The 12,167-nt window shown below is 43.3% G+C and overlaps 1 protein-coding gene across 2 annotated transcripts in view; it reads left to right on the top strand.

Annotated features, from left to right (window-relative positions):
• Nucleotides 1–12,167, top strand: part of BCAT1 (branched chain amino acid transaminase 1) — a 410,432-nt gene that overhangs the window by 339,164 nt on the left and 59,101 nt on the right. For both annotated transcript variants that reach the window (XM_085652755.1, XM_085652754.1), the window contains exon 8: nt 5,595–5,680. In XM_085652755.1, the coding sequence (XP_085508881.1) occupies nt 5,595–5,680 (86 nt within the window). The remainder of the gene's footprint in view (nt 1–5,594; nt 5,681–12,167) is intronic.

Genomic DNA, 12,167 nt, shown 5'->3' with positions numbered 1-12,167 from the left:
TAATCACCAAACTCACCATGGTGCCACTGGAAATTCAGCAGGGTGCAGTCAAACGTTTTGTAATTCCCTTGCAAATTTTTTCCAAAATAAAGTAGCCGAGGTCTATAGTAGGTTTTCTGTAAATAACACAACTGTCCCAGTGGAAAATACATCTCCCTCCTCCGCCCCATAAAAGAAACATTCAGTGCATTTACCTTCCTCACAGTCAAACAGGTAAAACAACTTATCTCAACTACTAAATCGGGCTCTGCATCAGATCCTTGCCCACCGGCAATGGTCCAGCTAGTACCGGACATTGCTGCATCCCACCTTAACCAGAATTGTTTATGAAATGTTTAGATCAGGCTACTTTCACAGACAGTGGAAAATAGCTTAGTTGCACCCACTTAAAAAAAAAACTAATCTCAATCCACTTGATCTAAATAGTTGCCGCCCAATCTCTTGTCTACCCTTCCCAGCTATGATTGTGGAGAAAGCTATGAACCAACAATTGGCCTCTTTTAATGAAAATAACCAGCTGTTAGATGCCATGCAGTTCGGATTCAGGAGCAGCCACATCACCGAAACTTCTTTAATTGTGGTCACTGAGGAAATAAGGACAACGTTAGAACAAGCATTGAAAATACAACAGGTCTGGCCTTTGGTTAAGTTGAAGTCATTTGCTTTGCTAATGGTATTGTATAGCAAAGCAAATGGCTTTAACTTAATAAAAGGCGAGACCTATTGCATTTTTAATGCTTGTTAAAAATACCTCCTTTTTCAGTACTCATGAAGTGCCCTTCAATTGGACAAATCCATCACTAAACCACACCCTAAAGACCAAACAGCGCCAAGGGGTGACTAGAAATGGTCCGCGTTCCTCTTTGTAAAATTTCCCTCAGGTTACATAGCATAGTTGGGTTTCAGTTTTGCTATTTTGACAGGTCTCTTTAGCGCATAAAATGCACAGTGATTCAGTCTGAAACATCTTTTAATCAAAAATATGTTTTTTGGCTCATACCTTTAAATGAAAATCTCCGAATTCAACAAAGTAAAAATCCAATATGTAGAGTCTGTACCCCTCTGGGTGATGTAAGCAAACAAGACAATGTTCCCTCCGGGAAAAAAAAAAAATAGGCCCGAGACAAGTATTCATTCTTTAGGTTTACAATGGGGTTGTGGCAATATACAAACGGTGGCGCAGTGATTGAGTGCTACAAGTGAACCAAAGTGTAAATAAATATGCAGATGTAAATACTGAATCAGAAGAATAGCAAGCAGTCAAGGTTATATCATTCTTTGTACACAATCTGAGATCAATTTATCGATGCAATGCAGAGTTGCCGGAACCTTTCCGAAGCCAAACAGAGTAGTCGTGAACCAACACAGAATTCATAAGGCATAGAGCAAAAGCTTTTCAATTAGATTATCAGGAGCAGTATTTTTTGCAGTATTTTTATAACATAAACCTGGCCGAAGGGCCTCAGAGCGCTTCACAACAGAACCAGACTGCATGACACTTTTTTAGAGATTAAAGGCCAGACGTGCCCTTTCGCTTCCACACAGCATAGTGGAGAAAGGTGGCTTCTTGCATTGCGCTGCGTGAAAAAATAATAAATGTGGACCAACATGTGTTTCTCTATACAACAAACAGTTTCACTGGAATTTGCCTTCTTACTAACATAAATTTCCCATTTATCTTTGACTGAAGACCGCAGGAGACACAGCGACACAAGTCACAAAACCCACTGTTAATGGATTAAACATAAACACGTTCCTGTTGCTAAAAATATTTATTTCAGGAACACTAAATGTAACGAAACCTGTGATGTACAAATACACAAAGGGGTGAGTAGAGTATAGTGTCGATTTTAAAATTCCATTTGGGAGTTGTGATGACATTGAGAGAGTTGTCGACCTTTGGCCTCGTGGTTAATGTGTCACCAGAACCAGGCATTACTGGAGCATAGTACACAGTTCCCGAGTCCATAACTTTGCCCTTGTTGCACAGCAGAGCTGGCGCTCCCGCAGACCGACCTCTCCCAGATGAGGGTCATAGCCAGCCCGCGGCAGGTATTTGAATTTCAAGGGCTGAGCAGCGGCGGGTGTTAGTCACACTTGAAGGGGCTCAGCCCCGCCGGCCTGCCTCCCAGCGCCTCCCTATCTGTAATGGGATGTCTCCAGTATTAGCAATTTCAATCTGCATCGACGGCACAGAGCCGGCTCCGTCTGTGGCTCTTCCAGCCGCTGGCAGGAGATGAAAACCTCTTCCCCCCATCCCCGCCCTCCTTCTATTTAGGAGTTTGTTTCTGCCTCGAGGGTACAAAACTGGCAGGCCGCCCACCTCTGAAGCGGGGCCTGTGCCAGCCGTGGAGGTTTCCACATTCAATTAGGTGCCCAGACATTCAGAAACTGCTCCAGCAGAGGGATCTCACAGCGCAGGAACCTAGGTCTGCAGGGACTTACATCTGCAGCAACTGCATGTCGTGCCTATGACCGGGGTCTGCAGGGACTTACATCCGCAGGAACTGAAAAAGGTGCGCAAGAGCGCTTTTGAAAAACGGAGTGGTGCACCAGCAAAGAGGAGAGGCTGGGCCCGGAAAAAAAAATAGAAAACATTTATTTATTGTTTATTTTTACACACGGGGAGGGATAAACAGGGAGAATAACAAAGCATCAGCAAGCGCTCGCAATGACATTTTTCGTTCGTACACTTTTCTCTTTTAGAGCCGTCCCAGTTGGACTGGCTTGCCTGACTTCCTTTTGTGCTAAAAGGTTTCTTATCTTTATGGGGCCATGTGTTTGGCCCCATAAAGATAAAAAACCTTTTACGCCAGCAGTAAGTCCGGGCAGCCAGTCCAACTGGGACGGCTCTAAAAGACAAAAGTGTACGTCACTGGAAGTTCTTTTCCAATGGCTGGCCACCGTTTACCATAAACGGTGACGCCAGCCAATGGAAAAGAGGGGCGGGGCTTAAACCCCGCTAGTGAAATCTACCCTAACTCATTAAATCTCGCCAGCGAGACTGCGCATGTCTGCGCAGCCTACGCCAGGCAAGACCTAAAAGGGGAGGCAAAGCAGCCTTTATCTTACTTGACCGGTCAGCAGTATTTGATACAGTCAATCACTGCTTGTTGATTGACCATCTACAAAAAATCAGTATCAAAGGTGGGTCACTGGCCTTGTTACGATCTTTCCTATCCAATCACAAACAATGGCCTTGAAGGAGTTCACAACTTATCCCTTCTCACCGCCTTGCGGGGTCCCTCAGTGCTCATCGTTAAGCCCAGTGCTATTCACCGCCTATGTAACCCCCTTGGCTAGTTTTATCAAAATATTTGGGATTTCTTTGGTATCATATGTCGACAACACCCAAAATGTCATCTTGATTTCCAGCAGTATTAACAATACTGGAAAGAGATTTCAGAACTGCAGGAGTGCAGTCAGTGATTGGATAAATAACAATTGCCTGAAACTAAATTCTGCAAAGACCAAAGTTCTTTTATTTGACAATGAGGTCTCTTTTTGGCCCCCTTAGTGGTGGCCTCAAGACTTAGAGATCCTTCCAGCTCCGGTCAGGAAGGTAAAAAACCTAGTTGTCATAGTTGATGACGAATTGACCTTTCAAGGTCAAGTCAATTCGGTCACTTCCTCTTCCTTCTACATTCTTAGGATAATAAAAAAAGCATTTCAATACATTCCGCACGACCTACAGAAGACATTAGTCATGCCCCTAGTTCTATCTTGAATAGATAATTGCAATGGTTTCAACCAAAATATGCAAAAAAGATCTTTGAATAAACTTCAAACATTGCAAACCACTCCAGCTCGCATGCTTCTAGGTATACCTAGGTTTCAATCAGCATTGCAGGCCATAAGTAGGTTACACTAGCTTCCTATCAATCAATGTATTACCTTCAAGGCCCTGTGCATTGCCTGCAAAGCGCTTCATGGTTTGGGACCAGACTACCTGAAGGAGAGTTTTAATTAGTACCTTCCCAATAGAACGCTACGATCCAGTTCAGCCAAAAATGTGGCAGTTCCTAACTTCAAACGATCATCTTGAGGCAGCAGAAGTTTTATTATCTACACAGTCATAAAATGGAACAGCCTACCATTAAATCTTAAAGCTGCGACAAATCTGTTATCCTTTAGAAAATCTTTAAAAACCTGGTAATTCATTCATCAGTAATGGCCTTCTCAGACCTTTGTTTAGATGCACTACAAAACGCCTCCAGGTATTCGTGCGCTATACAAGTCTTTATCTTGTCATATCATATCATATTATATCATATCATTTCATATCATACCATATCATATTTTACTAGTTACCTCAGCCCCGTGCGGGACTATTAAGCACGGTGCACCATGTTTTGTTACGTAAGTAATCCCCTGGCATCTGGTCATTACATTGGTCTGACTGCACATGAGACTAGTCCAAGAGGATTTTGACGACCAGCATCATGAGACAAAAGGCCAGTTCAAGGCTTCAAGACTCTAGCATTGGCCATGTTATTGTGACTGAATGTTTGCTCTCTGAACCTCCTTTCAGGAACATAACCCCTTGTTTATATATAAAATGATTATTGATGAATTGCCATATCAGGGCTGCTGGTTTCAACAGGAAGGATGATTGTAGGTAAATGTTTTGGAGCCAGAAGCCATCCGGCTATTTGAGCCTTTTTGCCACACAATCACTGACCAAAGACAATCAGGATAGATAAGTTGTGTGCCAGGATATAGCCTTAAAGTGGCTTTCCTCCTTTCTAGAAGGAAGAAGTCAGGAAGAACAATTAATGGGGTGGCATAGTGAGCAAAGGTACAATGGACTAAACCCAGCTCTCTTGACTTGGAGTGAGTGGTTGAAAGGTTTTAGCCCTCTGTTAATCATCTTGATGTGTTTGCTGTGTTCGTCCTAAGTGGCCAAGGGTATGCTCGGACGTGAACAATGTCAAGACTGATTTGTATATTGTGGGGTCCAAACTGGGGTGGCATGGTAAGCAAAAAACAATGGATTCATCCCAGATCTCTTGACTGCGGGTGAATGTTTGATTTGTTCTGCCTTCTGGCCATCATTTGTTTATCTTTTGCTTTCTCCACTCTAAGTGGCCGAGGGTATACCCAGACGTGGGTCCCTTCTTCGCTGTGCCACTGGATTTAAGCTATCCTGGCTGATGAGGGGCGATACCCTGAAATCGGTCCCAGGATGGTTGTTTCCTCTCCAGGGAGGACCTGGCCTAGCAGTTCGGGCTGGACTGTTCCCAGGAGGAGCAGGGACAAGACTGATTTGCATATGGCTGGGTCCAAACTGAGGGGGATAGGGAGCAAAAGGACGATGGATTAAACCCAGATCTCTTGACTGGGGGTGAGTGTTTGAGATGTTTCAGCACTCCGATAATCATCTTGTTGTATTTACAAATAGAGAGCAAGCAAATGAGAGTTACAAACCACAAAGCCAACGGTAAGCAATGGGCGGAATGCATTCCCATGAAGCTTTCTGAATGTTTCCAAGATGTCGTTAAACAGATAGCTGTGTTGTCTGGTAGGCTTTGACCTAAAAATTTATTTACATTGAGTCTCGGGGGAGCAGATTAATCTTTACTTTATTCCTGCAGATGAAGAACTAGCCACGCCTCCTCTAGATGGCATTATTCTACCTGGAGTAACAAGGCAGAGCATTTTGGACTTGGCGCACAAGTGGGTGAGTGTAATGAATTAATTATTACAGGCAGATTTTGTCTTTTTATTGTGATATCAGTTATGTTAATTTTCTTAGTTGTGCCCAGTGAATAAATATTGCTTGGTTTTATTCACACTGCATTATTGATAACCGTGCTATGACAAGATCCAAAATAAAGGAACATCCCTTTTTTTGTCATTTGACGTCATTTCATTCATAATTCTTCGGAATTTCGAGGCCTGAGATCTGTTCGTTCAGATTTCCAAATATAGGAACGAAGCAGAGGTGAACCTAGTCTAACTGTCAGCAACTGGCTTTTTGGACAATTCTTTTTACCAGCATCCCCTTCTTTAAAAATGTTATTTGTTTTCTTTTGATTTTTTATTGTAAATTTGGGACCCCCATATCTTTGTGTCCTAGGCTTCTGCCTCGTTGGCTTGACCACACCTGGAACCAGGAGACATAAGCATCTTGCATGCAGCCTAAGCCCCACCTCTGCAATGGTCTTTGCTCACTGTATCTTCATTTATTTTCCCATGTCAATCAGATTGTAAACTCTCATGGCTCCAAACGTTTACTGCATTCGTTACCAAAGCCATTACCAACTTCCGTTTTGTCTTCTTGCAGCAGATCTATTTACTTTCTCTATTTCAGTGGGGGTCCAGACGATTTAGCATTTGCCCTATGTCACGGCTTTTGGGTTTGGAAGAGGCATCTCTCTTGTGCTTACCCATTTTGGCAGATTGTATCCTACCAGCTATTGCTTTTACTAGATATATGTTTGAAGATGGAAGGTAGCACATCTGCAACAGGCTCACATTACCTTCAGTGAGAGTAGACGTTGTTTGAAAGGGCCAGACACCCATAGTATGTAATAATGACATAAGGGCCTCATTATGAGCACTCGTTATATGCCGAACTGTGCATAAACCCCAGTTTACGTATGGGTCGGAATTACGACTTATAAGACATTTAACGCATCCAATAATTGTCAGATGTGTTAAATATGTCAAGCTCAGTTAAATTTTGGCAAGTGAAACCTACAGAAATGTACTGGGGGAAATGTGTACGGCATTTACCGTAGCATGCAGATTTTGCTGCGTTAAGCACCGAATACCCCACACTATTTCCCATGTATTCATAATAGGTGTTCTTTATCACACCCAATAAATAACAAACTCTGCGATATTGTTATTTACAAGGGGCGATAAATAACGCCTCATCTCTACAACAGGCCCTAAGAGAGATAATCTCAATTATGGACCTCAGCCTCTATAAGGCCACTCCAGGACTGGCTGCATCACATTGTGGCCAAAGCGAGATGACATCTGAAGCAGCTGCCTTTAAATATGACTTCAGGTAGAACTTTATCCAGTACTTCAGTATAGCTCCCCTGGTAAATCAATTGCCCCCAGGAACTTACCACAAGAAGTCCATATCTCCCCACCATCATCCCAATATTTATAGGCCATTTGCCAAACCACATACCACGTTTCCTAGTTCCTGCTCAATATCAGTGTTTATGAGCGCATGCACGTGGGAAGAACTTTAAACAATGCTTTTTCTTCCGCTAGCTTACAGCCCAGACCTTCGGCCTGGAACTTCGTGGAGCTTAATATTTGTATTCTTGAGTATCAAAGATTCCCTTTCCCAAGGCAAATGCAGTGCTGCCAGTGAATTCTGTGCTGGCTGTCTCTCCAGTAATAGGCTTCACCACTGCTTTCAATGCAAATGCAGTGCTGCCAGTGAATTCTGTGCTGACTATATATGCAGTAATAGGCTTCAACACTGCTTTCAGTGCAAATGCAGTGCTGCCAGTGAATTCTGTGCTGACTGTCTCTGCAGTAATAGGCTTCAACACTGCTTTCAATGCAAATGCAGTGCTACCAGTGAATTATGTGCTGACTGTCTCCGCAATGATAGGCTACAACACTAGTTTCAAGGCAAATGCAGTGCTGCCAGTGAATTCTGTGCTGCCAGTTCCTGCAGTAATAGGCTACAACACTGGTTTAAAGGCAAATGCAGTGCTGCCAGTGAATTATGTGCCGACTGTCTCTGCAGTAATAGGATACAACACTGGTTTCAAGGCAAATGCAGTGCTGCCAGTGAATTCTGTGCTGACTGTCTCTGCAGTAATAGGCTTCACCGCTGCTTTCAGTGCAAATGCAGTGCTGCCAGTGAATTCTGTGCTGACTGTCTCTGCAGTAATAGGATACAACACTGGTTTCAAGGCAAATGCAGTGCTGCCAGTGAATTATGTGCTGACTATCTCTGCATGTAGTGGGCTAAAACACTGATTTCAAGGTAAATTCATTGCTGCAGTGAATTATGTGTTTACTATTGAAGAACCAGAACCTTTTGGACCTGGCGGCGCAGGGTACGCCTTAATCTCCTGGGTTCTCCTGCTTAGCTACACAGAGACACGGGGACACTCTGTCGGCGTAAAAGATTAGATTTATTAGCTGCAGCTAGTACAGTTGTCCCAGAAGTACACGAGGTAGGTTCTCAGGAGACTGCCACTTCACTCCGTGGCGCACAATCTTATATACCACATATGAAAAATATACATTAACTAAATACACACCCAGAACATATAGAAAAGAGCCAATAAGAAAAGTTGGAAAACAGGACACCACCAATAGGAAAGGTTGGAAAACAAAAGTATCAGATGACTCGAAGAAACCTCTCCTCCAACTGTGTTCGTCACCCCTCCCTCAAACTAATTCATTAACAGATCCACAACTAACTTGCAGGTGGCGAGATACGTTTGTGTGTGTTGGAGGACAGTTGTGAAACGAGAGAATGCTAGCAGAGGACAGCGAAGGCCAGACGATAAGATAAAGTCAGAGGAGAATAGTGTGAACCAACAGATAGTTGAGACGAGGATTAGAAAAACCAGACAGGGATTAGTGTACTCGGCCAATCCTAACACCAGCTTTGCAAATAGAGGCAGAAGACTTATTCTGACACGTAGCTGCAGAAAAAGCAGAAAAAGACTTCGATCGTCGTGCTGCCTGAGTGAGGGTAACACAAGATGGCGGCGGAGCACAAAATGGCAGGTCGATACGATCACAATCGAAAATCGAAGTTCCTCAGACCCTCCTTTTGCCAGAACTCAGGCAAGATACACAGACTTACATTAATCTGAGTCAATGTCGATGGCCATGAGGTCATCGAGCTGTTGCTGTAGCATCATTCTGATATTTTCCGCTCTTTGTGACTTGGGTTTAGGGATGCACATAGTAGCACAGAGGTCGCAGATGGCGGGGCCACAGTGCATACAAAGGCAACAAGAGAATACGATGGCTAAAACTACTCCAAGGAATGTCAATATTTTCCAACCCCATTTAGACAGTAGTCCCCAAAACCACTCCAATAATGACCAATCACCTTCGTCCTGATGAATCGACTCAGAGATTATGTGTAACTTAGAGATAGCTTGGTATACTGTCGGAGCGTCATTTGGTATGAAAATACAGCAACTTGACCCGATCAATTTGCATACTCCACCGCGGTCTGCGAGAACAACGTCTAAGGCAACTCGGTTTTGTAAAGTTATAAGACGATCTGCCTGTAGTTCTGCCGTGATATTACTTAAGGCTCCTACAGTGATGTCTATGGTGGTTTCTACGACACGAACCAATTGCCTTATATTTCTGCTGTTGGCCATTGGACCCCAAAAAGGAAGAAATCCTTGTCCTGCTGTGTCCTTGGAATTAATAATCCCTCTGCCGTATCTGTTTCGATGATGATTTGCAGAAGCGGTGTATGTAGGGGGAAGAAGGAGAAACCAGTTGGCAACCATGTGTAAGCCCTATTATAACAAATGAAATATGTGCCTTGAGACGGCACTAGAGGAGGCGAGTTTTGAGAGGAGTGGACATATGTGTGGGAACAGCTATTTCTTTGTACAGTGTCAGCAGACTGACCATTTATCTGTAAACAGAAATTACCCTGATGTGGTATAGTCCAAATCGGTGAAGATTTTCCTTTTTTAACTTTATCACTAAGGCTAGTGACATAATGGGTGACGTTCCAGTTAGTGTACGCTTTTCTCTCGTCAACGGAGATCTTACTATTTTCCATGATTTTAGCCATAGCTACCATTCCCTTTATCAACGAACTATGACTAAAATCCGGATCACTAACACGTGAACTAACGGATTGTCTGAATTTGCTTTGATAGGCATTGGAGAAGATAACAAAATAAGCCCAAGTAGAACCTTCATAGGAGAACGGAAGGGCTAAATATGGCATTCCTTTTTCTACGGTATGTGGCATAAGTCCACACACCCAACAGTCAGTTGTATTGATCACTAATTGATGTTGATGTAACAACTGGACAAATGAGTTGTTATAATATTCAGTTCTTCTAATGAGTTCATGTTGAGGAAGGGTATGAAATAGATGTGGAGAGACAGTAGAAGAAGACGAAGAGGTAGAAGGAGAGACAACTTTTTGCTGCAGAGCAATAACAATCCAATTTATACACGCCAAAAGAATACACAATAATATAATAATACATAAAGCAATACCACAACGACTATACATTTCTTTACAATGATTCTTTTTATCTTTACATTCTCTTTTGCCTAGTGTAGTTTCCATATTTTTAAGTGGATGCTCACGGCAATCTTCCTCAATCACTTAGTCACGATTGTTTGCCGTCCTATGACACTGCAAGTCCTGCAGGCCTATTGCCACTACTCAGGTCGCAACTAAGACTCCTACCGTGACCTTGCAACCGGGACAGAATACTACATAGGAGAGAGAAATCTTAAGAGTTCTTCAGTCTGGGTCTCAAAAATGTTCTTTATCAGGTGTAGTTTGGTCTTGGAACAATGTTCGCGGATTGGTCGTATTCAAGCGACGATGTGATGGTATTGCTTCCTGAAGAATGTCGTTGTCCACTTTCTCAGACACTGTTCCATTCAGGCGTGCATCACTAAAAGGTATGAATCGGGGAACCTTTTCATTTTCAGAGTCACCAACACCCCTACGAACCCACTGATCTAAGGGTAGAGGCAAAGGTACTTTCTTACAATGCACACCGTGAATCCAATTTTTCTTTCCTTCGACTTTGACTGCTGTTCTCATGGTGAGCAAAACCATTTGGGGCTCTCTCCACCTTGGTTCCAAATTTTTCGTCCTTTGGAAGTTCTTTGTGCAGACCCAATCACCTGGTCGGATGGAATGACCTGGGTCTGTGGAAACCTCCGGCAAAGCACTCTGAACCTGTTGATGGAGAACACGCAATTTAGTCGTAAGGTCATGCAAGTAGTCAATTAACATTGGATATGGCAAGTCTGAGTATTTCTTAGGGCGAGGGACTCCCCATACATTAGCCGGGCGTCCAAAAACCACTTCGTAAGGGCTAAGTCCCAAACGAGAGTGTACTGCAGTTCTGGTGGACAGAAGAGCCAATGGTAAAGCATCGGGCCAATTGAGTCCTGTACTAGCCTGAACTTTCGCTAGTTTTAACTTTAAAGTTCCGTTGTAGCATTCTACTAAACCCGCTGACTGTGGATGATTTGCCGCATGAAACTTTTGCTTGATACCAAGACCCGCACAGACTTTTTGCATGACTTGGCCCACAAATTCGCTCCCATTGTCACTCCAGACATTGCGCGGCAAACCAAACCTAGGGAAAAATTATTTTAGTAGAACTTTAGCTGTGGATAAGGCTGTGTTGTCTTTTAGAGGGTATGCTTCTATCCATCTTGAAAAGGCGCATACTATCACCAGAACATATTTGAGGTTGTTGTATCGCTCCATATGAATATAATCGATCTGCAACACCTCAAAAGGATATGTCGGAGGAGCAAAGTGACCTGCTGGAGTTGGGGTTCCCTTTCCCGGATTGTACATCAAACAAACAATACAATGTTTCACTACATTGTCTGCACACTTTGGGATTCCTTCATTTTGCCACACTGGAGCCAGAAGTTTGCATATACCTTTTGCACTTAAGTGGGCTGGACCATGCGCCATAGTGACTACTGGCAGCACATAGGCATCTGGTAACAGCCAACGTTGGTGCTCAGACAATTCCACCCAACATCCCATCTCATCCAACATTCCTGTACTTTCTTTCCACTTACTCAACTCTTTCTCTGTAGCCTATTTCTGAATCGCTCTTACACTTTCCACTGTATCCTCATACATTCTTCTCTCTCTAACCCAATTCGCAGGACCTGCAACATGCATTCGACTCGTAGTATCTCTCGCTGTCTCTTTCGCTACTTCATCCGCAAATGCATTTCCTCGGCCAACATCGTCTGTAATCTTCTTGTGCGCACTACACTTCACAATTGCTATCTGGGCAGGCAAAGAAAGTGACTCAAGAACATCAGTCACTAATTGACCATGTTGTATTTTTGTGCCATGTGAAGTAAAGAAACCCCTCTCTTTCCAAAGACGCCCAAAATTAAACGCTACACCAAAGGCGTATTGACTGTCAGTGTACACGTTCACTCTTTTTCCTTTGGACAACACACATGCTCTCGTT

Source organism: Triturus cristatus, chromosome 4_1 (genome assembly GCF_964204655.1).
Source record: "Triturus cristatus chromosome 4_1, aTriCri1.1, whole genome shotgun sequence".
Taxonomy (NCBI): Eukaryota; Metazoa; Chordata; class Amphibia; order Caudata; family Salamandridae; genus Triturus; species Triturus cristatus.
Note: the sequence above shows the minus strand (reverse complement) of the source record. Positions and strands in the feature narration are given on the sequence as shown.